The 27248-nt window shown below is 40.3% G+C and overlaps 4 protein-coding genes across 5 annotated transcripts; 2 read left to right on the top strand and 2 right to left on the bottom strand.

Annotated features, from left to right (window-relative positions):
• The first annotated feature begins 620 nt into the window (after positions 1–620).
• Positions 621–7325, top strand: ctsba (cathepsin Ba). The gene is made up of 11 exons (XM_084540809.1): positions 621–752; positions 3417–3544; positions 3623–3708; positions 4311–4425; positions 4647–4762; positions 5172–5257; positions 5340–5486; positions 5720–5836; positions 5924–6052; positions 6439–6520; positions 6675–7325. Exons 2-10 carry the CDS (start codon positions 3422–3424, stop codon positions 6510–6512), a joined length of 993 nt encoding a protein of 330 aa, XP_084396935.1. The 5' UTR covers positions 621–752; positions 3417–3421; the 3' UTR covers positions 6513–6520; positions 6675–7325.
• A 729-nt stretch (positions 7326–8054) lies between these two features.
• adpgk2 (ADP-dependent glucokinase 2) lies at positions 8055–16207 on the top strand. The gene is made up of 7 exons (XM_084541799.1): positions 8055–8362; positions 9836–9995; positions 11064–11254; positions 11379–11475; positions 11677–11813; positions 12695–12831; positions 13340–16207. Exons 1-7 carry the CDS (start codon positions 8167–8169, stop codon positions 13901–13903), a joined length of 1482 nt encoding a protein of 493 aa, XP_084397925.1. The 5' UTR covers positions 8055–8166; the 3' UTR covers positions 13904–16207.
• Positions 16208–16266: 59 nt separating this feature from the next.
• On the bottom strand, positions 16267–20259 carry drc8 (dynein regulatory complex subunit 8; the record flags this gene model as incomplete). Its single annotated transcript, XM_084541905.1, has 8 exons — positions 16267–17294; positions 17390–17456; positions 17706–17748; positions 18324–18400; positions 18731–18803; positions 19557–19641; positions 19842–19924; positions 20237–20259. 8 exons carry the CDS (start codon positions 20257–20259, stop codon positions 17158–17160), a joined length of 588 nt encoding a protein of 195 aa, XP_084398031.1. The 3' UTR covers positions 16267–17157.
• A 469-nt stretch (positions 20260–20728) lies between these two features.
• On the bottom strand, positions 20729–26385 carry cgref1 (cell growth regulator with EF-hand domain 1). Of its 2 annotated transcripts, none has more exons than XM_084541522.1 (7): positions 26088–26385; positions 25169–25274; positions 24948–25022; positions 23108–23181; positions 22731–22855; positions 22543–22644; positions 20729–22411 (listed from the first exon to the last, which is right to left on the bottom strand). In XM_084541522.1, exons 1-7 carry the CDS (start codon positions 26095–26097, stop codon positions 22139–22141), a joined length of 765 nt encoding a protein of 254 aa, XP_084397648.1. In that variant the 5' UTR covers positions 26098–26385; the 3' UTR covers positions 20729–22138. The 2 variants fall into 2 exon arrangements, with proteins under 2 accessions (XP_084397648.1, XP_084397649.1); XM_084541523.1 differs by having other exon boundaries at positions 20729–22381.
• Positions 26386–27248: the final 863 nt, after the last annotated feature.

Below are 27248 nucleotides of genomic sequence, written 5' to 3'. Positions count from 1 at the left end.
ACTCTTGAATTCAGTTCAGTCCAGCTCTCAAGATCATACTCTCTGCTAAGAACATTTCACACTATGTAGGAGTGTAAACTGAGATCCTTTGCGAATGCAGCTCCATATATTAATAATAACTCCTTGCTGCAATGTGATTGGCTCCTCAACATCATGTCTATATTCAAATTCTAAAGAATTGCCCAGGTTTCACCACATGACAGGAAAAGGTACAGGAAGACACTGTTTGTAACTGTCCTGTCTTGTCAGATAAACGTATAACGTAAGTATTAGCGGAGTCCAAGCAGTGTGAAATTAAAATACTTTTACTTTGCACCGCTGTAAAATCTATTAAAACAAATAAATACTTTTGCAAGATTTTTCGCATGAACAGATGAAGTGAGAGCTTCAGCACCACCTCGTGGACACAGTGGAGTAGTGCAGATCAATTGTGCCCCTCCAAACCAATCATCTGGCGTTAATAAAATATGTTTTAGTTTTAGTCTCGGATCCACGTTCAGATTACCGGTCATTTGTATAGTGATAGTGATAGTTCAGCACTGACCACACAAACCAAGACACCCCCAGTAATAAAAAGGAGGAGTACTCCTCGTCGTCAGATCACATGAGCTGAGTTCATGTGACTGATTCACGTGCTTCCAGGAATAAATAAAAAGAGGGCCGTGTCCACAGCCACAGACACGCACAGTGACCTGGGGTATCTGGAGCTGAAGAACTGATCAAGTCCACACCAGCAGTTGGCAATCACATAGGTAACAGTTTATTTTTCTTATATATTATTTTGGTCTTTTTCGTTACTTCCAGGTAGAGAGTTAGCGGCTAGCTAGACCCACGACACTCTTACAGACTAGCACAGGAAAAAAACACGTTGAACTAGTTCAATTAATATTGGTTTGACGGCTGTTTACCAGTTTGTAACAAAAATAGTTTACCAATAAAGTGAAACGGTATATGTTAATGTTTGTCGTGTGGCTGTTAGCATGTTAGCTCCTGTGTTGCTGTTGTTGTTGTTGTGGTTGTTGTTTGACCCATTTTTAGCTTCAGGGTCAGAGATGATCAAACATCAGAAACAACTGGAGCTCATTTGTCCAAAACACACCTGTGTGATTAACAAAGGACCAGTCCATCTGCATCAAGTACAGAAAAACTCAAATGAAACCTAATGCTTAAGTCTGAAAAAATGGAAACTGAAACCGTTTTATGAAACTGTCCTTTAGACCAAGGAGAGGAGACTGGTTTATTATGTTAGGATCATGTTTCTGATACAGGATCAGAGGTGGACTTTAATCGAAAATTGCTGCACTGTTTTCATTTCATACAGTTGCATTGTGTTGTACCAAGTGAACTAATAAGTTTATAAGTAAGGCCTCAGGTCTAGGCCTAAAGCTTTATGTCAGGGAACAAGGAAACAGTTTTATCTGTGGACAAACGGAACAGGGGGCCTGGTTTTTACTGCAGTGTTACACGATTATCTTATTATGTTGTCAATGAGCAGGCGACGTGAACAAACACGCTTTGCTATGTCCCAACTGTGCTACAGCAACTTTTTAAAAAAGAGGACATGAAGAGACTGAAGACACAGAGGTGTTATTTAACTGAACGCGGCTCATTGTAGGATTTCTATGAAGATGATCAGTCGTCCTGAGGTGGTGAGGAACGTCTCTGAGTGACTCATAAAGATCTGTTGTATCTTTAATCCTCCCACACAGTGAAGAAATGTCACAGAGCCTTGGCCTTTAACAATCGGTTAAAAATCTATATTGGTTGACACCAGAAATAAGTAGTCACCAACTGAAAAGTGTGACCTGCTTTTGTTTCCGATATGTTTTTGGAGATGTGAAAGCGCTTCCGAAGTAAGGCCTGGGAGCCCTCTACCATGACTCAGCAGCAGCTGCCTCCATCTCTCTGTGGAGCATGTTGAAAGTAGTTGGCGCAGTATTGAGTCTTTCACGGTGGACGGCAGAGACAATCAGGAAGGTTGACTTCCTCAAATCACATCCAGATCAAACTACCTGTCTGTTTTTGTGGTTCAATCACTTCTCTGGAAATGTAAAAGTCATTGGTGTCCTTGAAACTTGTGACTTGTTGTTTTCATCTTTCCCTATTTTACACTCAGTTAATTGTTATAAGTTATGGTTCACAGCTATAGTAATCATATTTTACAGCACATATACTACAATAAAAGCTAATCTACACACAGCCTGTAACATTATGGTTTAAAATACTGATATCTGGTTTAGACTTTACAGAAGACGACTGGTTACGTGATGAAAAGTGGTACTTCAGCACATGTCCTTCTGTACCGGGGATCTTTCAGTTCTTACTTCCCCTTGTGTACTTCTTGCTGACGGTAACTGCTCAGTCTCAATCATGTGATATGAAACCAGTTTCCCTAGAATTCAGACATTTCGTAATTAAAAGCAAGACATGCATAAACAGGTGTGCTTATTGCACGGGTGACTTCTGTTTCCAATTGAAAAATGATGGCTGTGTGCCAGCGAAAGCACTCACGGATCTACGTAATGTTAGTCAGACTTGGTTTCCGTTATTTGGAGTCTTATAAAATCATCTCTCGCACTTGAGGGTATTGGATCGTCCCGTCATCACCGCGGCGCCACTGGCATTGATTTTGCTGGACGTCCTGCTCATCCGGAGCCTGTGCTTCTGTTTAATGGAATACATTATGATCTCTAATGGAAGTGATCTCTGCTCTCGCCACTGCATTTCACCTTCTAGAGTATACCCTGCACAGTATGTTGTGTGTGAATTTGTAATGAAGCTGGTATTGTTATTCATTATTTAAAGAGAAGGGGTGGGAGTTTATAAGTTATTCTTCTTCTCACTCCTTTTCGAATATGTATTTCTATGTTTAAATGTTTGCCTTACTTTTCTTTTTTTATTTTGGTTTGCATATTCGAAATAAACACTAAACACTTCAATCGATTTGTCAAAATTCATGGATGGTTTATTGAACATGTTCTGAGATGGTGGGTTTAACCTCTGGAGGAGACGTTGAGGAGCATGACTGAGAATAAAAGTGTTTTCTCTGCTCCCAGTGGACACTGTGTTCCACTTGTAGCTTCAACCAATGTGGCGATGTTTTATCATCCGTGACCTTTTTTTCAGGAGTGTGTCTAAGTGGGAATCTTATGTGGTCAAGTGCATCAACATTGCATTTTCTCAGTCTTGTGTAATGTAGAGTCTTTAGAGTACTGCCTCCAAAATAAACTCCTTCAGTTTAATCCCATATCTTCCTTTGAGACTGAAACATGTTAACATGTAAAACATGTTAAAACTATATTTAGGTATGGGTTTATTAATCAAATTAGTAATGATTAACTTACTGTATCTCAGAGCTTATGACCGCTGGACATAATGTCGGCTACTAATGGACTTTTTCCTCTTGTGTCTTTCAGGCACGATGTGGGGTGCAGCCATCCTCCTCTTGGCTGCCAGCTTGTCGGTGAGCCTGGCCAGACCCTACCTCCATCCATTGTCTGATGAGATGGTCAACCATATCAATAAATTCAATACGACTTGGAAGGTACAAATTTCCTTTTCCTTTAATTGAGAATTCATTCAGTTAAACTCGGTCTGACTAAACCTCCTCCCTGTCCTGCAGGCTGGTCACAACTTCCGTAACGTTGACTACAGCTATATCCAGCAACTCTGTGGCACACTGCTGAAGGGACCCAAACTGCCAGTCATGTGAGTCTTGCTTATAATTTCTCTGGCAAGGTGCACATCAGTTTAGTGTTTCAGTATACCTTCAAGTCAGTGAGTGCAGTGTGTACATTTGAGATACTGAGATACACAATCACATTATGTGTGGACACCACCCTCAGATGTTCCCAATTAAAACCTAAACTCCCCACCAGCTATTTAGAACTGAAGAAGCTACTTGGGTGATGGTGACAAAAAAAAGCAACTGGACTTATTTTTATTTATTTCATTTTTATATACCATGAGCTAGATGACTGGGACATTATGTTACACCATAGTAGCACACAGTAAAACCATCTACAGTACATACAGATGGATGTGCCCTGCGTATCCTTTCCTGGTTTATCCAAAAATGGGCACTGAAGTGCAACTGAGGCTGGTGGGTGAAATCTTATCTGTGACAGCACGCACTGAAAGTGACCACACCCTTTAATAATGCAAAAATTCCACCCCACGACACAGATTTCTAGGAGGTCCGTGGGGATCGACTCATGTTTGGAGGAAGCCTCCAGTTGTCATTTGAGGAAGCGACACTTCCACGTTGGCTTGAGTAATACTTGACTCTGCAACTGTGTTCTCTTCTGTAGGGTCCAGTATGCTGAAGACGTGACGCTGCCCAAACAATTTGATGCCAGAGAGCAGTGGCCCAACTGTCCCACCCTGAAGGAGATCAGAGACCAGGGCTCCTGTGGATCCTGCTGGGTGAGATAAAAACTCGCTGCTTAAAAAAAAAAAAAAAATGTGATGATGTGCAGCTGGGATTATTTCCCTTCAAGGCTTTGCAATGTGAACAGGACATGATAGCCTCTACCACACAGACCCTCAGTTCAGATAACGTCAATCAAACATTTATGCTACTATAAAGTGTGATCTCACTTGTGCACTGTTTCCCTCGTTCATGTCTTGGTCATTCCTTCCCCCAGGCTTTTGGTGCTGCAGAGGCCATCTCCGACCGTGTATGCATCCACAGCAATGCCAAGGTCAATGTGGAGATCTCCTCCGAGGATCTGCTGACCTGCTGTGACAGCTGTGGCATGGGGTGAGAGGCAGCGATGTGGAAACACTTTCTCCACTTTGTTATGCTCAGATAATCCCTGGTAGATATTTGCAGTGGCCAACTGTATGTGGACCATAATCCAAGGCGTAGTACACAAATGCACCAAAACTGACCGTATTAAGTTGGACTCGGTATTGTCCATGATATACCTGATTCTTAGTTTGCCTGTTCTAATCTTAAACTTCCCAACAATCCCTGGAGTCTCATAAAATGAAGTATGAAGATTTTAAAATCTGGAATAAAAGCATTGTTACAGAATAAATACTAGGAGGGGAATAAAATCAGATCAGTGCCTCCCTGTATTGTGCACATTGAACATCTGGAGCTGGAGTGCTTATAATAGGCAAATCTGAAAAATGTATAATAAAACATTTTTTTTCTGGCTTTTCAGATGCAATGGTGGCTACCCTTCAGCTGCCTGGGACTACTGGACCAAAGAGGGACTGGTCTCCGGAGGTCTCTATGACTCCCATATTGGTAAGTTTGTCTCCTATAGTGGTTCGCACGTGTGTATGTGGTGGACATCTAAAAAGCTGACGCCATACATTTGTGTCTACAGGTTGCCGGCCCTACACCATCGCCCCCTGTGAGCACCATGTGAATGGGAGCAGGCCTCCCTGCACCGGGGAGGGTGGCGACACACCCCAGTGCACCCGCAGTTGTGAAGCTGGATACACACCCAGCTACACAGAGGACAAGCACTACGGTGAGGAAAAATGTTTCCACAGATAACGCTACAATCAGCTGTGTTTGTGCATATTGGCGAGTAAATACAAAAAAATTAAACAGAAATTCAGGTTTCAGACATGGTCATAACCTCACTAACCGTTACCACATGAAGTATGTTTTGTCCCAAAGATCAGTCTGACCCTAATGTTGGTGAACACCGCTGTGTACACACACGTGCATTAGAGGAACCTAACTCAAAGTGTTTTGCAGGTAAAACATCGTACACCGTGCTGTCAGATGAGACGCAGATCCAGAATGAAATATACAAGAACGGCCCCGTAGAGGGAGCGTTTACAGTCTATGAGGACTTTTTGCTGTACAAGTCTGGTAAGAATACGTGCACCAGTGAGACGTGTAGCATAAACAAGCCTGTGTGGCGATGCAAAATGTTTCTGACCTCTCGGTTCCTTGCAGGTGTGTATCAGCATGTGTCAGGATCTGCCGTGGGTGGACATGCTATCAAAATCCTGGGCTGGGGAGAGGAGGACGGTGTCCCCTATTGGCTCTGTGCCAACTCCTGGAACACTGACTGGGGTGATAACGGTGAGCAAAAACAGTGAATGTACTACTTTTAACACAAAAATAGTCACTTTTATTGTGTATCTGTATATAAAAGTGACTATTTTTGTTCCCACTAATGCATCAAATAATGCACACTGATGTTATGTTAATTAATCCTGAAGGGACCGTTCTCCAAAATTAGGCGTTTGTACCTTTGAGTACATCTTGGCTAAAAATAATTTCACCTTGTAACATTTCTCCTTTACTTTACAGTCATGCTTTGATATGTACAACCCCATGTACTTTATACATTGCATGTCATATTTGTTTGTGTGCGAGATCTACTGTATGCAGTCACACTCGAGATGTGCATGTGCTGGTTTCTTGATTGTACGTTGAACTAACTTCAGTTTGGTTCTGATCTTCAGGATACTTTAAATTCCTGCGTGGGTCTGATCACTGTGGTATTGAGTCTGAAGTAGTGGCGGGGATTCCCAAATAAAACATCAGGTAAGACAACAAAGCATCATTTAATTAGGATATAAAGTATTGGCCAAAACAATCCAATGTTTACTGTGTGAATATAATGCACAACTTCAGTTTCTCAACAAATGTTTTGTGTTTAAGAGTGATAGTAACTTAGTCTCCTGTTCTTCTCTTGCAGAATTTGATCTGCAGCATTATCACATTGTCACTAGAGGGCGACACACTCCGCTTGCCACAGAACTACAACTCCTTTTTTTTTTTTTTTTAAATAGTTAAAGCCCACTGATGGCACATACAGCATGTGGTTTTCCTTTGACAGAGAATGGGAAAAACTCACTTAATTGAGGTGGATTTATAGATGGAATATGACAGTACAGCTACAATATATATACCTGAGCACCAGTTGCCATTGCTAAACTGTGGGTGGTTCGGAGAAGGTGGTTTCACTTCGTATGACAAGCAGGACACAGGAGGAAAATGTTATTTTGCACTGGTGTACAATGTGGACTTTTTTTTATTTTTATTTTTTTAAGAGCAGAATGATTGAAACTATGGTTAATTGAGGATTTTTGTTTGAATGAGTCTAATTTGTGATAATCTCAGCTTTCATATCGATTTGCTACTTTTAATTCCCAGTGTTACAAAGGCCACTCCATATGTCAGGACGTACTGTCTGTAACTTGTGCCTATTAGTGTTTTAAACTTCAGTATGAGATTTTCTTTTTTTTTTTTTAAATACAGTTAGAAATTAGATGGGAGAGTTTTTATCTGAATTGATCATGATGTTGATACATTGCTGTTTTGAATTGAATAAATTTCAAATATGTTATTACTGAGTTTGTACAGTTATTATTATTGTTTTTTTTTTTCTACCTATTTCAAGCCTCAAGAAATTAGATGTGGTTCATGAATGCAACAGCAGAAAATGATTCATTCATTCATATGTAACCGCTTGTCCTGTTAAGGGTCACTGGGGGTGCTGGAGCCTATCTCAGCTGTTATCGGGCAAGAGGTGGGGTACACCCTGGACAGGTCTCCAGTCTACTGCAGGGCTAACACAGAGAGATGGACAACCATTCACACTCCCATGCACACCCATGGCCAATTTAGAATCACCAACAGCAGAAATGTATTTCTCTAAAAATGTAATCCCAACGAGGGAAAGTATTGAGTATTCCTATTTTATGGATTAATTTGATTTCCAGTGTAGAAACGAATGCAAGATGTAAAAATACACGTTTAGATTAGTATGGGTTTAGTATGAAATTATTTAGGCTATTCAAAAATTGGTCACTTCCGCCTTGTCAGCAAAAACAAACACCGCCCCTCTCCACGTAGTAGACTTTAAAGATGGTTACTTTCGAATACCAGCGTCCGCCCATTATCCAACCAAGAAAGCGGTGCAACAAAACAAATGTGTACAAGTGGTCAAGTTCACAAAACAATTTGAGAAAGTGTTTATTTAGAGTAGCAAGACAGTTGATGTGGTGGTGGTTGGAATGGAAAGCTGAACTCCCGGATATTGTTCAGTAGCCGCCCATTTGATGCACATCCGGGACAGCCAGGCTCCCAAAACAAACAGACGAACCGACGCGCTGTATTCTACTGGTCGAGAGAAGGAAGCGCTTGTTCATTATTGTGAGAGCCGCCGTAGCCAACAGGAGCGAGCGATGGAAGGGGGAGGCAGGGTGTCGTGGATGAAATACGGGTCTGCTGTGTCCCTGTTTGTGGTTCTGCTGGCCTTCTGGTTCCGCTCGCCTCAGAATGCAGGACTGGACGACCGGCTGGACACCGTCCTGTCCTCTCTGCTCCGGGCTGAAAAGAAAGTCGGCATGAATAACGTCGCTAGACCGAGAGTGGCTATAGGTACGTATGAGGGCTAGCTAACGTTAGCTAGCTTAAGTCTTGTGGATATTTTGGGTTAATAATCAACAAATCCGAAACGAATGGCATCCGAAATATTCATCCGCTTCAGGTTGAACATTTACAACATTAAGCTTTTTTATTTTTCCCCATTCGCTTACGAAACAGACGAATGTTAATTTGAAATAAACATTTATTTTTCTATACAGTGTAGTAACTTGGTTAATGTTATATATGTTAACATAAAACAAATATAACATTATTAAAATATTGCTTAAAATTATAACAGACTGACACTGAAATGGACATTAGACAAAATATCACTCTGTTTTGAAAATGACTGACCAGCACAAATCAAGGAGATCTGAGAATGTGTTAATGTTGAAATCCAGTGTGATTAGATGGAGGAAGTAAGTTGCACAGTCACCAGATTTTGAACAGAAATCCCACGTGAGCCAGGACTTTCATTTCTATGCAGCTCTTCAGTCCAGTGTGGACATGATGGGGGTTAAATGGACTATAAATGTGCAGGAATTGTGACTAATATTGTAGCCAGTTATGAAGTAAATAGTGAAAGAAGCTAAACGGTGTTTGATGATGAACTTACCACTGTTGCTATTAAAATGCTTTTAATGAAAATTCTGTTACACATGCATGTGATTTTTAGCTCAGGCGTGTTGACAACAGTCCTCTGTCTGGTCTACTGTGATAAAATCTCTTCCTTTGGACTGTGAGAAAAAGACAAAACAATCTTATCTGTCCAATCATTACCATTTCATCAGCAGGTCCAGCCACACCGTCCTACCTGTTATGTTGTAATTGTTGGTAATTATTAAAAACTTAAATATTAATACTCAGCGCCACAACACCGTGCCAAATTGACAAAGTGCCTTGTCACCATGACATGACGAGAAATTCTTTGCTGAAAATTGACCCATTATTTTATCTAAAAGAACTGAAAAACAACGTACTGACAGGGATGAGTCAAGCTTATGTCACTAAGTCAAATATTCAAAACTAATTAAGTAAATGTGAAACTGCTTTCAAACTTTTGGCTTCTCTCAACTGCTTTTCCATTCTGGTAAATTATCTGGTGTTGTAATCCTACATCTTGGCATATGTTCAGACTTGACAGGGAATGTTAGTAGCTCAGAGCTATGTCTTAATGAGACAGACATTCGATCCCAGCAGCTGAAACTGAAACTGAAAACGTGTCCGATCATTTGACCATCCACTGTGGCAGGAAAATGTCGCAGCACTGGGCTCAGCAGCTGCACGTTGCGTGGCTTGTGTGCCTGGTTTTAGTAGAGTCTAAAAGGAAAATGCATCTGTGATTGACAGTTTTCTACTTCTCGTCTTATCTCTTTATCGTATATTTGTTTACCCAAAATAACGAACTGTAAACCTTCTGCTAGTTGTGCTTTTGTTGCATAATCATCTCTCTTTGTGTTTCTCTCTTTGCCGGTTGATTCACAGGTTTTGGAGGTTGTGTCGACCTGATAGTAGATGGTGTGTCGTTGCTTAAGAAGATAAACCTCACCCCAACAGACCAGCCCCTGCATCATGACTACATTGAAAATGCAGAGCAGCTGGCTCAGAGCTTTGCTTACTTCTTTGCACCGGGAGCTGCTGCCGAGTAAGTAACGTTTGCGTGAAGAGCAGCCAGTTTAAAAGTAGTCGTCAAGTACAGGGAGTGAATCTTAGATTTACAGTGCTGTCGTGAAAATGCATGTGCATGAACACAAACCAGTACACCTGCAAATATTTGAATGTTCAAGTTCCCTCTGTGTTTGGACAGGTTGGCTGGGTTTTCCTGTTAATGCTTTTGGAAAGGGAACAAGATGATACAGTGTTTGTGAGAGTTTAGAATAACCGTTTAAAACAGTTTCCTTGTGGCACCCCACGGGGCACTGTGCTCCAAACTCAGGATACACACTTCCTGAAGGACAAAAAGGACAGGAGCATGTGTAAGAGGGTGAACAAGAAAGTTGTCTATTAAACACAGAAACCAGGTCCTTGTCAACATTTAGTCTTATTTCTCTTGCCTCTAAAACCAATTTAGGCAAAGTGTGAGAAAATAATTCTGAAGTACCTCAACTAAAAAAACAAAAAACCTTAATCTAGGAGATGCTTCTGTTGAAAGAACCAGGCTAATCTCATAAAAATGCACACATACTGCTTTTACAGCTTTCTGAGTCTGTTTTGGGGTTGGTATGTTTACTGCACACAGCACTAGCTTCATATTTCACATATGCCGTCGTTCAAATTATTGAAGGAGCTTCCTTCTTTTCAAAGGCGTCATTCTTCGACTTGCCAACAACAAGCTCAGGCAAATCTGAATCTTTAGCTTTTCTGGCCTCAAACATGTCATGATCAGTAGTAGCAGCTGGAAAATATTTTCATAGACAAACAGACACTATCCTTTTGGGGAAAGATTCTTAAAAATAAACTTGCCTTGTTTCACAGAAAGTGTACTTACACAATTTCTGCAAAGAGACAAGTTTAACAACTCCTTTTCGGTCACATTGTTAATACATTGATAATTTATTTATTTTGATACCACAGCATCTTACCTCAATACGATCTATAAACGATTAGATCACGAAAAGACACAAAAGAAGACTAAATGTTGTAGCTGCTTTCAAGTTCCGGTGTTTCCATTTTAACACTGTTTTACTGGTTTTTTGGTTTTTTTTGTTTGCAGGCGTTTGATGTTTAATGACACCCTCTTTAGTGAGCTTGTCGAGGAGGCCCGTGATTTACCTGGAAACAGATGGTCAGTAGGCGGCAACGCTCCGGTAATGGCTGGTCGCATGGCAATAGAGGGATGTGATGTGTTGCTAGGGGGAAGTTTCAGTCCCGATTTTACTGATGTCCTGTCCCAGCACATTACAGGTAAACACACACACAGACTAACACACCATCTGTCCATCCAGTCATTATTTTAATAATCGCTTTCTCTGGATTTTTCCTTTTGTATTCCCTCCTCCTCTTTTAATTATTTTATTTTATTCACTAGTGGCAGGTAACACAGTAGAAGAGCCAGACATTCATTTGATCCTGGAGTATCCATCTGGTGCTAGCTGGGGGCAGTATACATCACGTAGGGCCAACAGGTATGTGTTATTGAGATATTTTTAGAACGAGGGCAAATGTGTGTCTGTGTGTATTAATCCAAAGACACATGTTCACTATTCATATCAGGCTGCATTACTTGAGTTTATGTGCACACACATATATACATGTATGTATATACAGATTTAAGGTTTTCCTGGCAACTTTGTTTGGCTCAGCTTGATTTTGTTTGTCTTTTGTAGATATATAATCCACAGTGATGACCACAACCCCTACCTGGCCTCTATGGAAGAGTTTGCTAAGAAACTAAAAGACTTCCAACCAGATCTGCTGGTGGTGGGTGGGCTGCAAATGATGGACAACTTCCCCTTCCAGTCAGGTAGGAAAAGATTGTGACAGCCTTTATTTTGCTCATATTGTGACCCATCCAGCAGTAGTGTCTCCTGCTATGTGTGTGGGATGATGCTGAAGGTTCACTGTTTTTCAGTCAACCATACATGGGTTTCCTGAGAAGATCATGTGGATGAAAACTAGGCTTTAATTAAATGAAATGATGATAATTTGACATTAACTTAGCTCAAACCTTGGTTACACTCAAATGTCAAATAAGGCCATGAGCAGTTACTCTTTGTAGACTTTCATGCAGATAAGAAAATTACCTCTTGATTAGCTTTGTTCTCTGAAGTATCACCTGCAGAGTAGAGTTTGGGCTCAAACATCAATTTAGTCTATAATTGCACTCTTTATATTGCACTATCAAAAATTATTAAAGTGAAAACATTACATTAGTGTTATTCAGATAATGGAAGCATGAATAATGATATCTGGTCACTACCAGTCAATTAATAAAGCCCATACTACACCGCTCTCCTTTTTAATTTAGGAAGACCTCTGCCACATTTAAAATATGTTTTAATGGCTGATGATGAGGACAAATCTTCAAAGAGGGAATAAAAGATGGTCAGGCTGAGAGTACACGGCAGGCACAGACTGATCATAACTAACTTCTCTTTCTGAACCAGACTGTTTGTACAGCCGATCATCTGTGTGCTATTTGATGTGACAGTCCTTTTGTCCATTGCACTGCTCATTATTCACTCGCTTTCTTTCAGTCTTTTCCTTTGACATCCTTCCTTCTGACATTTTACCACACATGCCCTCTTTATATTTAATCTCCCCTCGGGCACTCACTTCCTCATCACTCCCCTTTTTCTTTTTGTGTTTGATTCACTTTATCTGACCTTTCTTTCCTCATTGCAGGTGAACGAGACGCTCTCCTCTCCCGCCTGGCAAACCTGCTGTCCTCCTCAAAACCACAGATCGGAATACATTTTGAAATGGCCAGTTTTGTGGAAGAGAGTATAATGGAAGACCTACTACACTATGTCATCCCCCATGTATGTATGACTTAACATTTACACAAGAGAGTATAGCGATCATCAAACACATGGATAAAAAATAGAAAAGGTTTGAGGCAGTGTAAGTCTAATGTACACATAGTGTCAGGTAGTTTGGAATGAGATTTGTTAGTTAAATTTGTTGAATACATTGGTAAACAAAACAGTCTCAGTAGGAACTGCATTTGCCTCCCTTTATTTGCATACTTTTGTTTGCTGTTTACATCCTTAAAATATCTTCTGCTTTGTATTTTTTTCTTCAAATCAACACAGCAGTTATAACAGTCAGTCAACAAGAGGTGCTTACCTGAGTGTGATGTATATCCAACACCAAGAAATCTTAAAGCTCAAAATCATTTTTTTAAGAATATACTGCACTTAAAGTGTTGATCATTATGAAAGAATGGCTCTCAGTGCAAAAATCTAGCTCCAACAGTATGTTTTCTTTTCTAAGATGCTTAGTTCAGTTAATTCCGTTTAATCAACTGGCCTACTCCTGCTTTTCCAGGCGGACTCTTTAGGGATGAATGAACAGGAACTTCCCAACCTGCTTAGCCTGCTTAAAGGCTCCAACATCACCGTGTTGTCAGACCCAAACCCTCGAGTAGCTACTGTCCTTGACCAGATGAGGGAGATCTATCGCATCCTGAACCAGCGCTACAAGGATTCGCTTACAGACAATGACACAAACACTGCTCAAGCTCAGGTTAAGCCACTGACCAGGCTCCACGTCCACACGCTGGCCTTTCAGGCCATGATTGTGACACGTGGCTCCCAGTGGAAGAACACTATGTCAGCCACAGCCAAGGCCTCACTCACAGCTAACCGCCATGTCTGTGGGTCTAATGACATTGACCCCAGCAAAGCGAGGCTCATCATGGATGACTCTTTCTCTGTGAGCCGGCGGGAGGGAAGCCAGCGTATCCCTCTGCAGGAGACCAGGCCTGTCAGCTGCTGGGATGAGGATGACTACGAGATCTGTGTGGCACCAGTGCTGGTGTGCACAGAGGTTTACCAAACTGCAGGTGGAGGGGACAACATCTCAGCTGCTGGCCTGGTGCTGCAGATCTAGTTTAGGACACTAAATGGTCTATGCTTGTCTAGTGCTAACTAGATGTAAGCGAACAGTGTGACGCTAGAAACTTGATCTGGGTGTGACACAAACTAGCCACCGTGGCAGACACGTGTACTGACGCAGGTATCAGGCAAATACTATCACCTTTGCAGCTCATGGGCCAAGTGGACCATTAGGAAATCTATTGTTCTCATTCATAAGAGTCAGATGATGGAGTGCAGTGGTTGTTCAACAGGCTAGGCCACCACTTTTTGAATATATATACAACATAAACTCTGTTTTGATTTTGTTTTTGATCATGAAGAACCAATCAACTCAATCAGTTCTGCCAACTGAGTGATTTCTATGCTAGCCAGACTTTATGCAGTTAAGTCTCAGTTAGGTGTGTTTGTGTTTACATTGAGAGAGGTGCGTTGTCAAGGATTTAATCCCCCTTATGTTAACAATGTCAGGATATAATGATGAATATTCACTCTGTCTTTGAGTGTTAAGTCCCTTCAGTTATTTGACCTTTAGAGCCAAAACACCCTGTTGAAACTTGTCCCACCCAATCACTGTAGTCATGATCTGACTAGTGATTTTAATGGCCTGTCCTTTTCTATTCTCTAAGGCCTTACAAGACTTGTCCTTCTGTCAGAGATAAAGAGGGATGAGGTTTGGATAAAGTCAGTCTCAGATGCTCGGCTGTTGGATGAATTCTCTTAAAATCATTTAACCTCTTCGCTATGCAGCAATTCAAAAATAATTATTATATTAGGTATCGACAGGCTACATGAAATATACAGGTCAAACCAGTGAACAAGCCTTTGACCTCAGCTGCCTTTAAACAAATGCATTCTCAGACAAAACAGGTCACATTTGAACAATTTTAATGAGACGCCGCCCTGCCTCTTCCCTCTCCTGTCCCATTCACAAAGGCAAAGAAAGATTTACGGTAGAAAGCTCCTGACCTTCCCAGTGTATGTGAAGTGTGCATAGTAGTTTGGGTGTGTTTCTGTTTTGGTTTGTCGTTCCTCTATAGATCCGTTGTGGAGCAAACGTGCAAAAACAATGTTAGGAGGCCAGTGTAGGTCGATGGCTATGATGTCGAAAATTTCCTCTCTACCTCCATGCAAGGGTAGAGTGGTTTGTCTTTCCCTTTGTCAATCGCCTGTTGTTGTCTCTCTCTCTCGTTCCTGTTTCTTTTGCATACTTTTATCTGTCATAGTTCGTCTCTTCCTCTTACCTTTTGTCAATTTCTGATGCTTTAAGGACCAAATAAGTGTGGACTGCCCCAGATAACATTGCTGCACGGGAGAAGTTACTGGCATGCGTCTCACAATTTCACATTATATGTTTGGATACAGTGAAATACAATCACATGGATATCTTTACTTGAAGCCATGGTGTTACTCACCATGAATCCCATTAATCTGTGGAGTAGTGGACCACTCAGAAATTATGTTTCCATATTTATCCTTTGTCTCTCTTGTAGTAGGATTAAAAGCCAGTCAGCTCTGTCCAGCTACAAGAATGATCCAGCTACAAGAATAATCCAGTATGATGTGTTGTCTTTCACTTTTCACTCCCACACGTGTCCCGTCTCTACATGACCACTTATATTCGAATATGTATTTATTGATGCAACTGGACTGAACTGGGAATGCAGCCCTACTTCTTCCTCACCATGTACAAACATTCCTCCACAGAGCAAGCTTCAGTTATTTTCTTCAGTCACAGTGTAGTACACAATCTGTTGAGAAATGTTTTTCAGAGGTTTCTTAGTTTGTTGAAATGTGATGTTGAAAGTGCACGGCCACATTTTAATGAGGAACACATTCATTTTGTTACAAAGGATGATAGCAAGAGAAAAAGAAGAACGTAAAGGCGAAGAAATCCCTTTAAATCTTTTCCTTGTGAGTCTTTTCACCGTATGATTTGATGCTGTTGTGTAGTTAAACTGAAAGTAAATGAGCCTTATTCTGTTTTTACTTCAGATTTTGTGAAAAGGGAATGTTTAATACAGACTTTTTTTTCTGTCACTGTACGCTAATGATTTCTTTTTGTCTTAAACAGTGATTAGAAGCAAAGATAACGGGGTATGTTAAACTGTGAACTGAAACCACAGCATGCATTCATGCTCATCTAGAGGACTGCTTATGTTTCCCTCTGCAGTACTTATCTAAGCTTTAGATAAGTCTAATCACCCATGTCCCAAAGCTGTGTGCTGTTGACTATTCAATGCAGAATCACCTGACATAAAATGCTACAATGATTAAGCAATCATTGCTTTGTTTTGTTTTTTATTATGCCGAGGGTCATTTATTGCAAAGTTAATGATCATTAAGACACTAGCGACAAAGACGCCATCCTGTCCCTTCAAGTCACCATCATGTAGTTTCCTCCCAACATTTAACACATTTCATTTCATTTAGTATCACTTCATACTGGTGATGTTCTTGTTCTTGGTTTTATTACTAATTCCTGCTCTTTATATACTTTGGCTGCACCTACTGATGCCACCAGTGTGTCCAGATACAGTCAGTAATATTTGCTCTCACAGATGAGCTTGTCAGTCAGATGTGAAATTAATTTTAACATTGAAGTTTTATTGTGGCTAGTTTTTATCTGCAGCTGAAGGACAAAAATTCAGACTATTTTCAGCCCACACTCTGGGTTTGGAACAGCAACAAGCTCTTCTTTTCTTTCTCAAATTCAGATACACATTTTAGTGTCTTCAGATTACCTCAGAAAACCTCAGATTCCACACACCAGCAGTCTGAATGACTTCACTATTAAACCCAACCGAATGCACGATTACAACCGATGTGTCTTACATTAGCTACAAACCTGTGTTTCATGAGAACATCTTAGAACATCTCTGCCAGGTCAGACTTCTAAATAAGGAACCAGAGCTTTGCCACCATGTATAAGCTACTACTGTGTGTTGGATGGTGCTTCTGCACTGATACTTTTCTTAAATCTGTCCATGTGCACAAGCATTTTGATCTGAATCCAACAATGATTCTACAATTTAACTAATTCATTTATGACAATTGAGCCTTGTATATCGATTTATTATTATACCATAGCGTCAGAGCAATAAGTCCATATCAAAAACATACTGAGAAAAGAACAGGCACTGAACCCAAAGTTGCTTCTTATGGCAGCTGAGCACCTTGAATGTGAATATGTAAATGAGAGACACTTTGAAGCACTTTAGGTACCACTAAGTGCAAATCATTTACATAAATTGTTATTTGTAATAGTCTTCAATATTTGGGATAATCCTTCATGTCAGAGTCAATAGTCAGATGGCTGGTTAAGTCTTTGTAATAGATCAAGTTCGTCTCACGGTCAGCGAGTGCTGTCAGCATCTCATCCATCTCCACCTGAGTAAAAGGCTCACCTTGAAAGACAACCATGAATAAACACAACGCAGCAAAGGTTAAAACTGTTCCTACATTATGGGTTGTTCTGTGGACGTCGGGGCTTACGCATTACCTTCCTGTGTCATATACTTTGTCAGCTCCTCAGGATCCAGGTATCCTTTCTTTTCTTTGTCCAGAACCTGGAAACACCATGGCAGCACTTTTACACTTTAACAAATATCCTTAACACTGTGACATTAATATCACTCTTCTGAGAGTATGGTGTGATGAGAGGTTATTCGGTTTATATACTGTGCATTTGCTTGTATTGATAAGGGACATTAAAGGGATCTCGCTATAAATCTGGGAGGCTCTAAATACCAGCTAACTTGTTTACAGCTCATTAACAGTAACACTGGACAATATGAGGAAACAGAGGCTGTTCTCACCTCAAAGGCCCGAAGCAGAAGGTCCTCAGGGATGGGAGGAAACCTAAAAGACAATAATACAATAATACATATATGGCTACGTGCAAGTACAGTAAACGATGTAGTGAAAGTACTATTTTAGAGCAAATGGCAGAACTTTATGGAAAAGCCAGGCAAAGTTTACTCCTGAGACTGTGTACTGCGCTCATTTAAAGAGGTTTGTAAAATGTTGACAAAATTAGACAAAACTGTACACAAAAGTGGATTACTGAGTACAAACTACCAGCTTTAGGCACAGAACATGTGAATTGGACAAGAAACTGGTTATTATTATTCTAAGAAGCTGCTTTTTCCTGGGTGGTAAACATACATAAAATATTTAAGAACACAGAGTTAGCTACTAGAGACCTTCATACTACACACCTGTTCAGTAAAATACTGCAGTACAAATCACATTATACAGTATTTACCAGATATAAAAGTGATGATTCCTTGAAACATCTAGTAGAAAGAAGTGCTATACAACAACGAACACCTACAGTGTGTTGACCCAAACTCTTCACGTCACCATCCAAATTAAGTATTTCCATTTATTCGCATAAGTTCAGACGTACACTGGAGATAACAGAACTATCTTACTTGTTCTCCATCAGCACTTTGGTCATGGCAGGGAGGAACCTGTCTAAATGGATGTATCCTGTGTGGTCTTCTTCCACCTGATTGGATAGAACAAGGTTCTTAGGTTTTTATTTTTTTAAATACTAAGACTTTTCTGACAAAACTGACTGCTTATAATGTCACCAAGCATAAAAGTCAAAGACTAATTTCTCTGTACATTACTTATATGTCAGACTGACTACAGTTTTAGATTTGAGCAACAGTGAATAAATTGTCATTTTATAATACTCACTAAAAGTATGAAATACACAATTTTAGAACCACTTTTGATACGTGGATCAGAAGAAGATGAATCAGCTGATATATATGCCTGGTTGATTTATTCATTTGAAATAGGAAAAAAACATTAGAAGTTAGTTAGTACTGACCGCAGCTATGAAGTCATGCAGGTCGGCCTGAGAGGGGAAGCAACCCAGTGAATACACAATGGTGCCAATCTCCCTATAAAACAAAGACAGGAAGTTAATTAAAAGAAATCAGCTGGATAGTTTCAGTTAAACTACTCGGTATACTGATCTCACTGGTTTATTTATCTAGCTGTACTAGATTCAGTGCATGGCCTTGACCTCTTTGTGTTTCAAAACAAAGCGACTTTATTTATAGGCTGTATTATCTCAAGCAGGTATGTTTCACTTTTCACCAAACAGTCAGGAAGGAGCAGGGATACAGTGAAATACTACAGGATGAAATGGGTGTAACTTTCCTCATAAACTCCACATTCATTACGTTCACTCTATGTAATTTTCGCTCTATTTAAAACACAACGTGTCCTCTGTGGTGTGAGATTCTACGGTTCTTGTTAACCAACTATTTTTGGACATGACAGGATGTGCTATAAATACTTAAGTTAGTAGTTAGTATTATTTAGGTAATAACACAACAAAAAGGACATAATAATGTCGTTTGAACACAGGAATGCACCTTTTATTTAAGCAGACAGGCCTGTAGTGAGGTGAGGGAGGTTTAGATAATCTTCTACTACACCGATGACAGTGATACTAATAGTATCTATTGACACTAATAGTTTGCATCAGAGAAAAAAGCAAACCTTTCATATCTTGTCTAGTCCATAATATGGGAAGGACTATTGTGCAAACTGTGTACTTTTATTTTGCTATTAACACTTAGCATAACTTAATGTTGTACCTTTGAACAGAGTACTTTGACACTGTGGTACTGGTTACTTGGACTCACCGGACGTCCACTGTGTTGTTAGACTCATAATCAAACGGTTTAAAAGCAGCTTTGATGTTCTTGTGGACATCTGACAGGTTGGTCTCTGGCAGAGAAAAGAAAAGAAGCACAGCACAGAGCTAACAGTTAGCTAGCCTGTTACTGGAGATATTACTTTGAATGACGCACTATAGCGCTGAAGTTAAAATATTACGGTCCCACGGAGCTTTATACAAGATAAAACGAAACTGCATCTGTTGTTTTTTTTCCGAACATGATTATTTAAACTAGCTAACTAGTACTAACCTGCACTTTGGCTGCTCTCCGCCATGATTGCCCGGTTGTTGTAGTGTTGCCTAGCAACCGAGTGGCCCTGTCCATTGTCTATACTTCATACATGTCTATATAATAATAACTTCAGACAGAATTGCCTTGGAGGTATCAACACCGACACTGAGATGCTTAGATAATGTCTTTAAAGAAGAAACACCAGGACTGACAAGACCTGCCCTCTGGTTGCACCTATGCGCAGGACAATATTGGTAAAAAGAGTAAACACTGATTGGTCTTTGCACAGGTCCCAGATCTGGACTGAAGGAGATAATACTAATAATTTACTGATTCGTGGACACCAGACAATTCTAATTATACAATTAAACTCTGACTTGGTCCTATCAAACCCTTTTTATTTAAACACTGACAGGCTGAACCTGAAGCACTGCATGGAATTTAATGAAACAACATTTTTACCACCTTTACTGTCATTTGGAAAGGGTCTTTTTATGACTGATTCAAAATAATATCTCTGACTATGGACAACTTCACTTTTGAGTGAGGTCATTGCAGGTTCTGATCTGTAATGGTGTGGGGTTTTAGGATGAGTGAGGAACATGTGTAGTCCAAATCCAAGTGGCACAGTCCTAGTACAAGACCCATGCATGCACTACTTGGGGGTGGTGGGGTGTTATCTCATACTTGACGAGACAACCTTTGTATTAAAAAATGTGAGTTATTCCTTTGTTTAAAGCTAAGACTCTCTTGTGTGCTGATGTTTATAAATTAGGTTAGCTAAAAGTCTGTGAAGTGGAAAACCTGTTGTTCCTTTGTTGCTTTTGCCACTGAAAACTGATTAATATGGGGGGAAAAAAGATATTGGATATTTGCAAAACTGGTCCACGCCTGCCTACACATGGCAAAATGATCTAATAGCAAATATGGGCAATGAGAGGAAGTTGATTGGTGGCTGCTCGTCATCCAGCTTGTCAGGTAGTTCCTTGCTGATGTGTTTGATGTGTGCAAGCCTTAATGCTCTATCAGCTTTCCCCATTTTTTTTTGCAGCATACTAGTATTCATTGTTTAAATGTCATTTATATAGTTTGAATTTTAACAAATCCAACAAAAGAAAAGGGACGACCAAATGTCTGCTTTATTTTCTCCAGCTGTATAAATGCATAAATGCTTAAAAGACAAATATCATCCAACAAGTAAACAGTTTCATATTGTAAACACATTTCAGGTTTACAGATAAAGACAATTTAACGCTATATTTAAAGTTATTTCAATTGGGCGCTTATGGCCATAATTACACATATCCACTGTTTTAGTCAGTGGAATAAAGATTTGAGGTAAAAGTCATTTAACTCATTAAGTACTAATTTTCCTCAATAAAGTCATAGTGTTGTTGAGTTGAGCAAACTCTCAAGGAAGACAGAATTTTATTTCTATGGCTCACCAGAGGGCCTCTCCAAACTGAACTGACTTTAATTAGAGCAGCTTAAATAAACATCAGTCCAGGTGAGATCATTGTGTGTGGGACAGAGATAATAAGGCCCATCAACGTGTACACGAAACAGTGTTTACTGACATCTGAAGAGGTGAACTTTGATGACACAGGTAACATCCAATAAAAGGAATGCAGTGTTTCAGATACTACCCCACTGGTGGTACAGTACTTTTTGGAAGTAAGAAAAAGTGTTCAAAAGTCTCTACTAATCATGGATAATATTGCATTTTGAATTCGGGATGTTTGTCCCTTTAACAGCTCTATTAATCATTGCATTCATAAAAAAGTTTATTCTAATATTTCCAAAAACAAAGGTGAAACAAAGGCAAGTGGACTTTGGGTTTCTTTAAGACATTTCACCATCACCCAAGTGGCTTTTTCAGTCCTACATGACTGGTGAGAAGTTGGACCTGTTAAAGACCAGATACTCACTTGTAATTGAAGGAATTTGTTGGATCCCATTTTTTCACAAATGGATGGTACTCTCACGACCCAATGAAAACTCCCCACCAGTCTTTTAGAACTGGAGAAGCGTCTTGGATCAGTGGTGAAATGTCTTCAGAAAAACTCAACATATCCAGTTGCCTTTGTTTTAGTTTAAGTTTTGTTTTTAGAAATACCATGACCCGGATGACTGTATTCCAATACAGTGACAGGAATACTCTGAACACAAACATCTTTTTATTAGCCACGTACATGTCTCTTAGACTTTAAATCCAGATAAAGATCATTTGTAGGGATGAAGATTAAGTACTCCTCTCATCCGTTCCCATCTGATCATCAGGGAGGTGGTTTCTCTAGTGCGTGTATGTTGTGTGTTTATATCTCAGGTTGTCCCTGATGTACAGGGATGTTATGGTCCTGCCACTGTTCTGCTTCTGGGATTTGCTGTCCGTTATGCTCATCTATTAGGTTTGTGGCTATCTCCTCGTCAGTCTTCATATCCTGTTGAAGCTGAATCTCTTCGTGAGCCTCCTCCTCCTCTCTCATCTGCGCCTCTCCTGCGTTCTCCTGGTCAGCAGTGGTGTTTGGTAGTGTATCCTCTGCTGCCACCTGCTGCTCCTGGTGAGGTGAATTGTTGTTGTTTGAGTCCTTGGCGATACAAAGTGTGATGTAATGTTACTTCAGTCAATAACAATAAAGCTGTGACAGTCTAGTTTCAGCTCAGTAAACCAAAATGTAATATTATAACACTGTAACACTATTTTTCATGTGTGCAGTACCTGGGTGTGAGTGAGTGGAGGAGAGAGCAATTCAGAAGGGGTCAGCAGGCCGTCCTGGTTTAGATCCTGAGTTTGGAGTAAGAAATCTACCATGGAAACCACCTGAAAACAACACATTAAGTATCCATGCGTTAGGTAAGTACATACAAACTCACGGCATGCACGCATCTGTTAGTATTTCTGTTCACCTGCTCACTGGCCTGTGCACCAGGTGTATGATGGGATTTGTAGTCTGAAAGTAGTTTCATCATCTCCAAGCCATCCAAAAACCCACTGCGATCATAGTCATAAAGACCAAACAGGAAGAATACCTCTGAACGAAGCAGAAGAGTGACATGTTGAATTAGAAACACATGTGATAGAAACTGCTTAGGATGCATAGATTTAAACTGCACTGCTGTGTATTCTCACAGCACAACCTCAGAGAATTTAACAACAACATTTTACCACAATCAGCAGAGTTCAAAGAAAATTACATTACATTAACAGCTGTCTGTATAATTACAGTTTACTGTATGTATTTGATCAGAAAGGTCTAGGTGGTTCACCAGCAGGTGCTGTCTACCTTGTTCCCAGGTGCTGATCTCTGGTCCTCCTTGCTCCTTCAACAAACTGGACTGAATGAAAGTCTGCAACAGCCTGTATTACACACAGCACAAAATACAATTTAGTAAAACATTTAGAGTCGAGAATCAACACTGAAGGGTCACATTTGTTTAACGCTGAAAGGAATTATCATACTGAATGTAAAAGCTGTGAGAGACAGAGGAATTTAGGACTAACACGTTTTAGATTAATTAAAATAATTTGCCACCATTAGCATCTTATGCAAACACTTCATCTGCCATGCAGCTACCATTTTTACAGACTCTTCCTGACTTCACACTGTTAAGTAGAAAGTACTGAAGCATCAGAGGTGCCGCTACCAGACTCTTTGACAGTTTTAACTCCAAAAAAGACTCCTCAGTACCTAGCCCCCTCCCTCTGTTGAAACAGGAAACAATGACCCACTGTAAATACAATATATTGCTTCAGCATAAATGAATCCTAACACGAATAGTTTTGCCTATTAACTATTTAACTAACAGTCTTACGAGAATAACTTTCTGATATGTTTTTTTCAAGTTGAATCAACCAGTTAGAAATTCTTTGAAGGAACCAACATTTACCGGTGTAGGTTGTCAATTGAACTAGCAGAAGAATATGAAAACAGGCTTTTAGTGCATCCACAGCAAAATGCAAACATCTGATAGAAGTATCAGTTTTGCGCCAGTAAAATACGTATACTGGTGACTTTGCTAAATAGATATTAAAGAGCATGCTGTAATAACATTATATGATATTTAGTCACAAGAGGGCAGGTTTTTTTGCAACTTACTATTTTTTAACACATGACTCAACATATCAGGACCTGATCAGGACCTGGTTAAGAATACTCAGGCCAAAAGAGGCAACACTGATAATCTGTCAGTCGCTCTGTTCTGCTCTGGAGGAGGAAAACCCCTGCGTGCCCAGGACTGTCACATGTTTTATGTAAAACCTAGAAACACATTATGATAATGTATAGACAAAACAAATGAGAATCATTTGCCTTAACATCTTTAATCTTATGCACATACCACAGTGACTAAGTGGTCTAAATATTCCTCTAAAAATGTATACACTTTTCACTCATACTGTCTCTGTGAGTAACTTGCAGGAGCTGCACAGGTCTCATGCAAATCAACGTGCATTGTTTGTGTAGGGTGGTGCACATCCAGACTGCTAGTCTACACAACTTACAAACATTGATTCGGTCTTGCACTCAATAGATTCAAGATAACAACATGACAGAGTATGTGTTCACATCTATTAAACTTATCAGTTAGCAGAAAGAAGCTGCAGCCCGATTGTCACTTAGCAACATACTCTACGGCCAAACAGTGATATTTAAACTGAACCTGTCATTTTATTATGGATGAGTTCATACTATTAGAGAACAGTGATACTGAGGTTAACTCAGATACTGTATGCAGCATGTGTGACGTGGAATCTTATCACTTGTGGTACATGCCACATCATTAACACAACTAAGCAGCCAAAGTCCACAGTGTGACCAGACGGGTTTAACAAACATGGATGTGGGTTGCATGTTGAGTCTCTGATTCCAGTACTACTAACTCTGTCATAAGTAGTTTGACAAAATAATGTATGACCGAGTTAGTATTACTGGAATCAGAGACTCAACATGCAACCTGCAAGTAAATCTCTTCTGTAGTATGTGATTGTAACATCCTCCAGGTGAAAAGGTTTACAATTTTAAGCTTCATTTCAGCAGACAGTGGGGAAAATGGCATCAAAATGGTGTCAAAAGTAAATTTATGGCCTAAAAAAACAGCAGCACATTATCCAAGTGCCTCTCTCACCTGCGTTCGTCCTCCCCAGTGCCAAAGGGATTGAGTAGTGCAACAGAAGGAGGGTGAGGGTCTGCTAATTCTTCTCTGGAGGATAAACACAAAAACACACCAATAAACACTTTAATTTACATTATTCTATTTAAAAAAAAAACTACAACAATTTGCGGAAAATATTGATAAGATAGCTTATCTATAGCCAAGTAAATGAAATATGCAGGAGGTATGGTTACCTTTGTGTCACCGTTAGCCCCGGTGCAGCCAGACACAGGTGTATGAGCATGGACAGAGACAGAACACATGGGACGAGCTGGCCCAGGTGAGACTCCATGAACACAGCTGGAAGTACACAACCATGTTATGACCTGATTACCACTGCCATCCGTTTATATGCCCACATACAACACGTTCACCACAAAAGTGAAAGTAAAAGCATGCAGTTCACTGAACTGGTGGTTCAAGACTTTGATTGTTGTAATGTAACAACAAATGATTAATGTGAGGAACATTAGGGGTGAGTGGAGCATAATGCTGCACTAACTGGAATCTCCACTGCTACTCCTTACACCTGTTACTGTACAAAAAGCAGCAGGCAGTCATTGCAGTGCTGTGCTGCAGTCCCAGAGCCTCCACTAACCTTATGGCGAACCTTATGGTCCATTATGACAAAATCTATTAAAACCTCTAAATCTATTTATAGCTGAGCTCTTCCATACGGTCCCCACTGGTTATTGTGCGCACGTCTCCAGACCATTTAGATAAGTTACATTTGTAAAATAAATTCCTTTGAATTGAACTGTTTGTATACTGTGCTGCATTATCCCAAATGTATATTCCCGCAGATTCCTCGTGTGGAGCAGCAGCGATGCTAGGTCCACGACCCACGGCTAACAACATCAACCCACTGCAGTGTTTAAGACACATCCATTGTAGCTACTCGGTTAAACTCTCACTGCCTTCGCCGTATTGACTTCACAGGCCTCTATTAAAACAAAGACTAGTTTAAAGACGCCTAGATGTAAAGCAGTCGTCTTGTTAAGTGGCTAGCTAAACATTTATTAATATTAAATGAATCGTTGAACTGAATTAGAGCGCACACTGAGATTGACTGCAGCAGCGCTACATCCGCCGTGGATGTGGACTAGATCCTACCTGTCTGCATAGTTGCCGTGTGGACAGTACTGAGCTTTAGTTCCGGTGAGTTACAGGTTCACATCTGGAGACACTTCTGCCCCCGCACCGCCCTGCTCGCTCGCGCCTCCCGCTCTGCACTGCGCAACGGCGGCGGCACGCGCGCCCCCTCGGCTGCCACGGAGACCGGAGCGTGTTGTGGTCAATGACAGGGTCCACGTGGAAGAACGGAGCCGCTGTGGCGGAGTCAGTGAGTTTGCGCAGGAAAACTCTTTGTGCTCGTCTGACCGGGTTTTCCGCCGCGCCACGTCCTCACCGACGGGTAGATTCCGGTTGTGCGGGTTTAAACTCACGGCCTTACAGCTCAGTATGAAACACTCACCGGTGTTCATTAGGTACACTAGTGGAAACTAGTGCCCTCTAATATAAGAGTCCTGTAATAAATCTTAGCTTCGGGAAGGTTAGGGTATTCAGTATTTGTTTAAAATAACAAAGAGAGTTGTTGATTCAACAGTTTTCATTTTGGAGGCTGTGGTTTGTAGCACTATTGTACTGTGTTGACACATTCTTCACATTTCTATTAGGCTACTCTGACCTGAACCACAAACTTCATCCCCCAAAATGGCCATCCAGTGGAATAACATCCTTTCTTACACTGTTTCAACGTAAACGGAACATTATAACATAACAGTCACTGATATAAGCCTAGTGCTGTTTTTTCCCTAGTGCAGGACTGTTATATTAGATTCGTTTCCATTAGTGTACCTAATGAACTGGCAGGTGAGTGTATTCTCAGTATTTCCATTTTTTTTTTTTTTTTGTAATTGTATTTCTTAAAAGCTGGAATTGCAATTTAAACGTGAACAGGGATAGACGCGTGATAGATATCTTGTTCCGTATGATACCATTCATTCAAGTTATCTAAAGAGACAATAATTAAAGAACAACACACACTCCAACTCCCAAGTCAACACAATAGTGCACATAATACTTTGTCAGCACTGCACTGAGAATAGATTGCTTTGGGCAGAGGAGGGATAAAAGACAAATACACAAATATATCATCTTTAACTGAAAATCCAAGGAAATATAATAAATGAATTAAGTGTGAAGTATTTGCATTTTCTATATCAGAATACCATTAACTGTATACACAGCAGTAAAAGCCAGAAACGTGCACAA

The sequence above is a fragment of the Chelon labrosus genome, assembly GCF_963514085.1.
Source record: "Chelon labrosus genome assembly, chromosome: 3".
NCBI classification, from domain to species: domain Eukaryota; kingdom Metazoa; phylum Chordata; class Actinopteri; order Mugiliformes; family Mugilidae; genus Chelon; species Chelon labrosus.
The sequence above is the reverse complement of the archived record's forward strand: the minus strand, read 5'-3'. Positions and strand labels throughout refer to the sequence as shown.

What these genes read in the sequence shown, in the direction of transcription:
- adpgk2 (XM_084541799.1), top strand. Translation starts at nt 8,167, where the DNA reads ATGGAAGGGGGAGGCAGGGTGTCGTGGATGAAATACGGGTCTGCTGTG. An exon ending in ACATCACGTAGGGCCAACAG is followed by an intron (nt 11,476 to 11,676) that starts GTATGTGTTATT and finishes TGTCTTTTGTAG; the next exon opens with ATATATAATCCACAGTGATG. An exon ending in CAACTTCCCCTTCCAGTCAG is followed by an intron (nt 11,814 to 12,694) that starts GTAGGAAAAGAT and finishes TCCTCATTGCAG; the next exon opens with GTGAACGAGACGCTCTCCTC.
- ctsba (XM_084540809.1), top strand. Translation starts at nt 3,422, where the DNA reads ATGTGGGGTGCAGCCATCCTCCTCTTGGCTGCCAGCTTGTCGGTGAGC. An exon ending in TGTGACAGCTGTGGCATGGG is followed by an intron (nt 4,763 to 5,171) that starts GTGAGAGGCAGC and finishes CTGGCTTTTCAG; the next exon opens with ATGCAATGGTGGCTACCCTT. An exon ending in TCTCTATGACTCCCATATTG is followed by an intron (nt 5,258 to 5,339) that starts GTAAGTTTGTCT and finishes TTGTGTCTACAG; the next exon opens with GTTGCCGGCCCTACACCATC.
- cgref1 (XM_084541522.1), bottom strand. An exon ending in GTGCACAGGCCAGTGAGCAG is followed by an intron (nt 22,645 to 22,730) that starts GTGAACAGAAAT and finishes TGTTGTTTTCAG; the next exon opens with GTGGTTTCCATGGTAGATTT. An exon ending in CTCCACTCACTCACACCCAG is followed by an intron (nt 22,412 to 22,542) that starts GTACTGCACACA and finishes TGTATCGCCAAG; the next exon opens with GACTCAAACAACAACAATTC.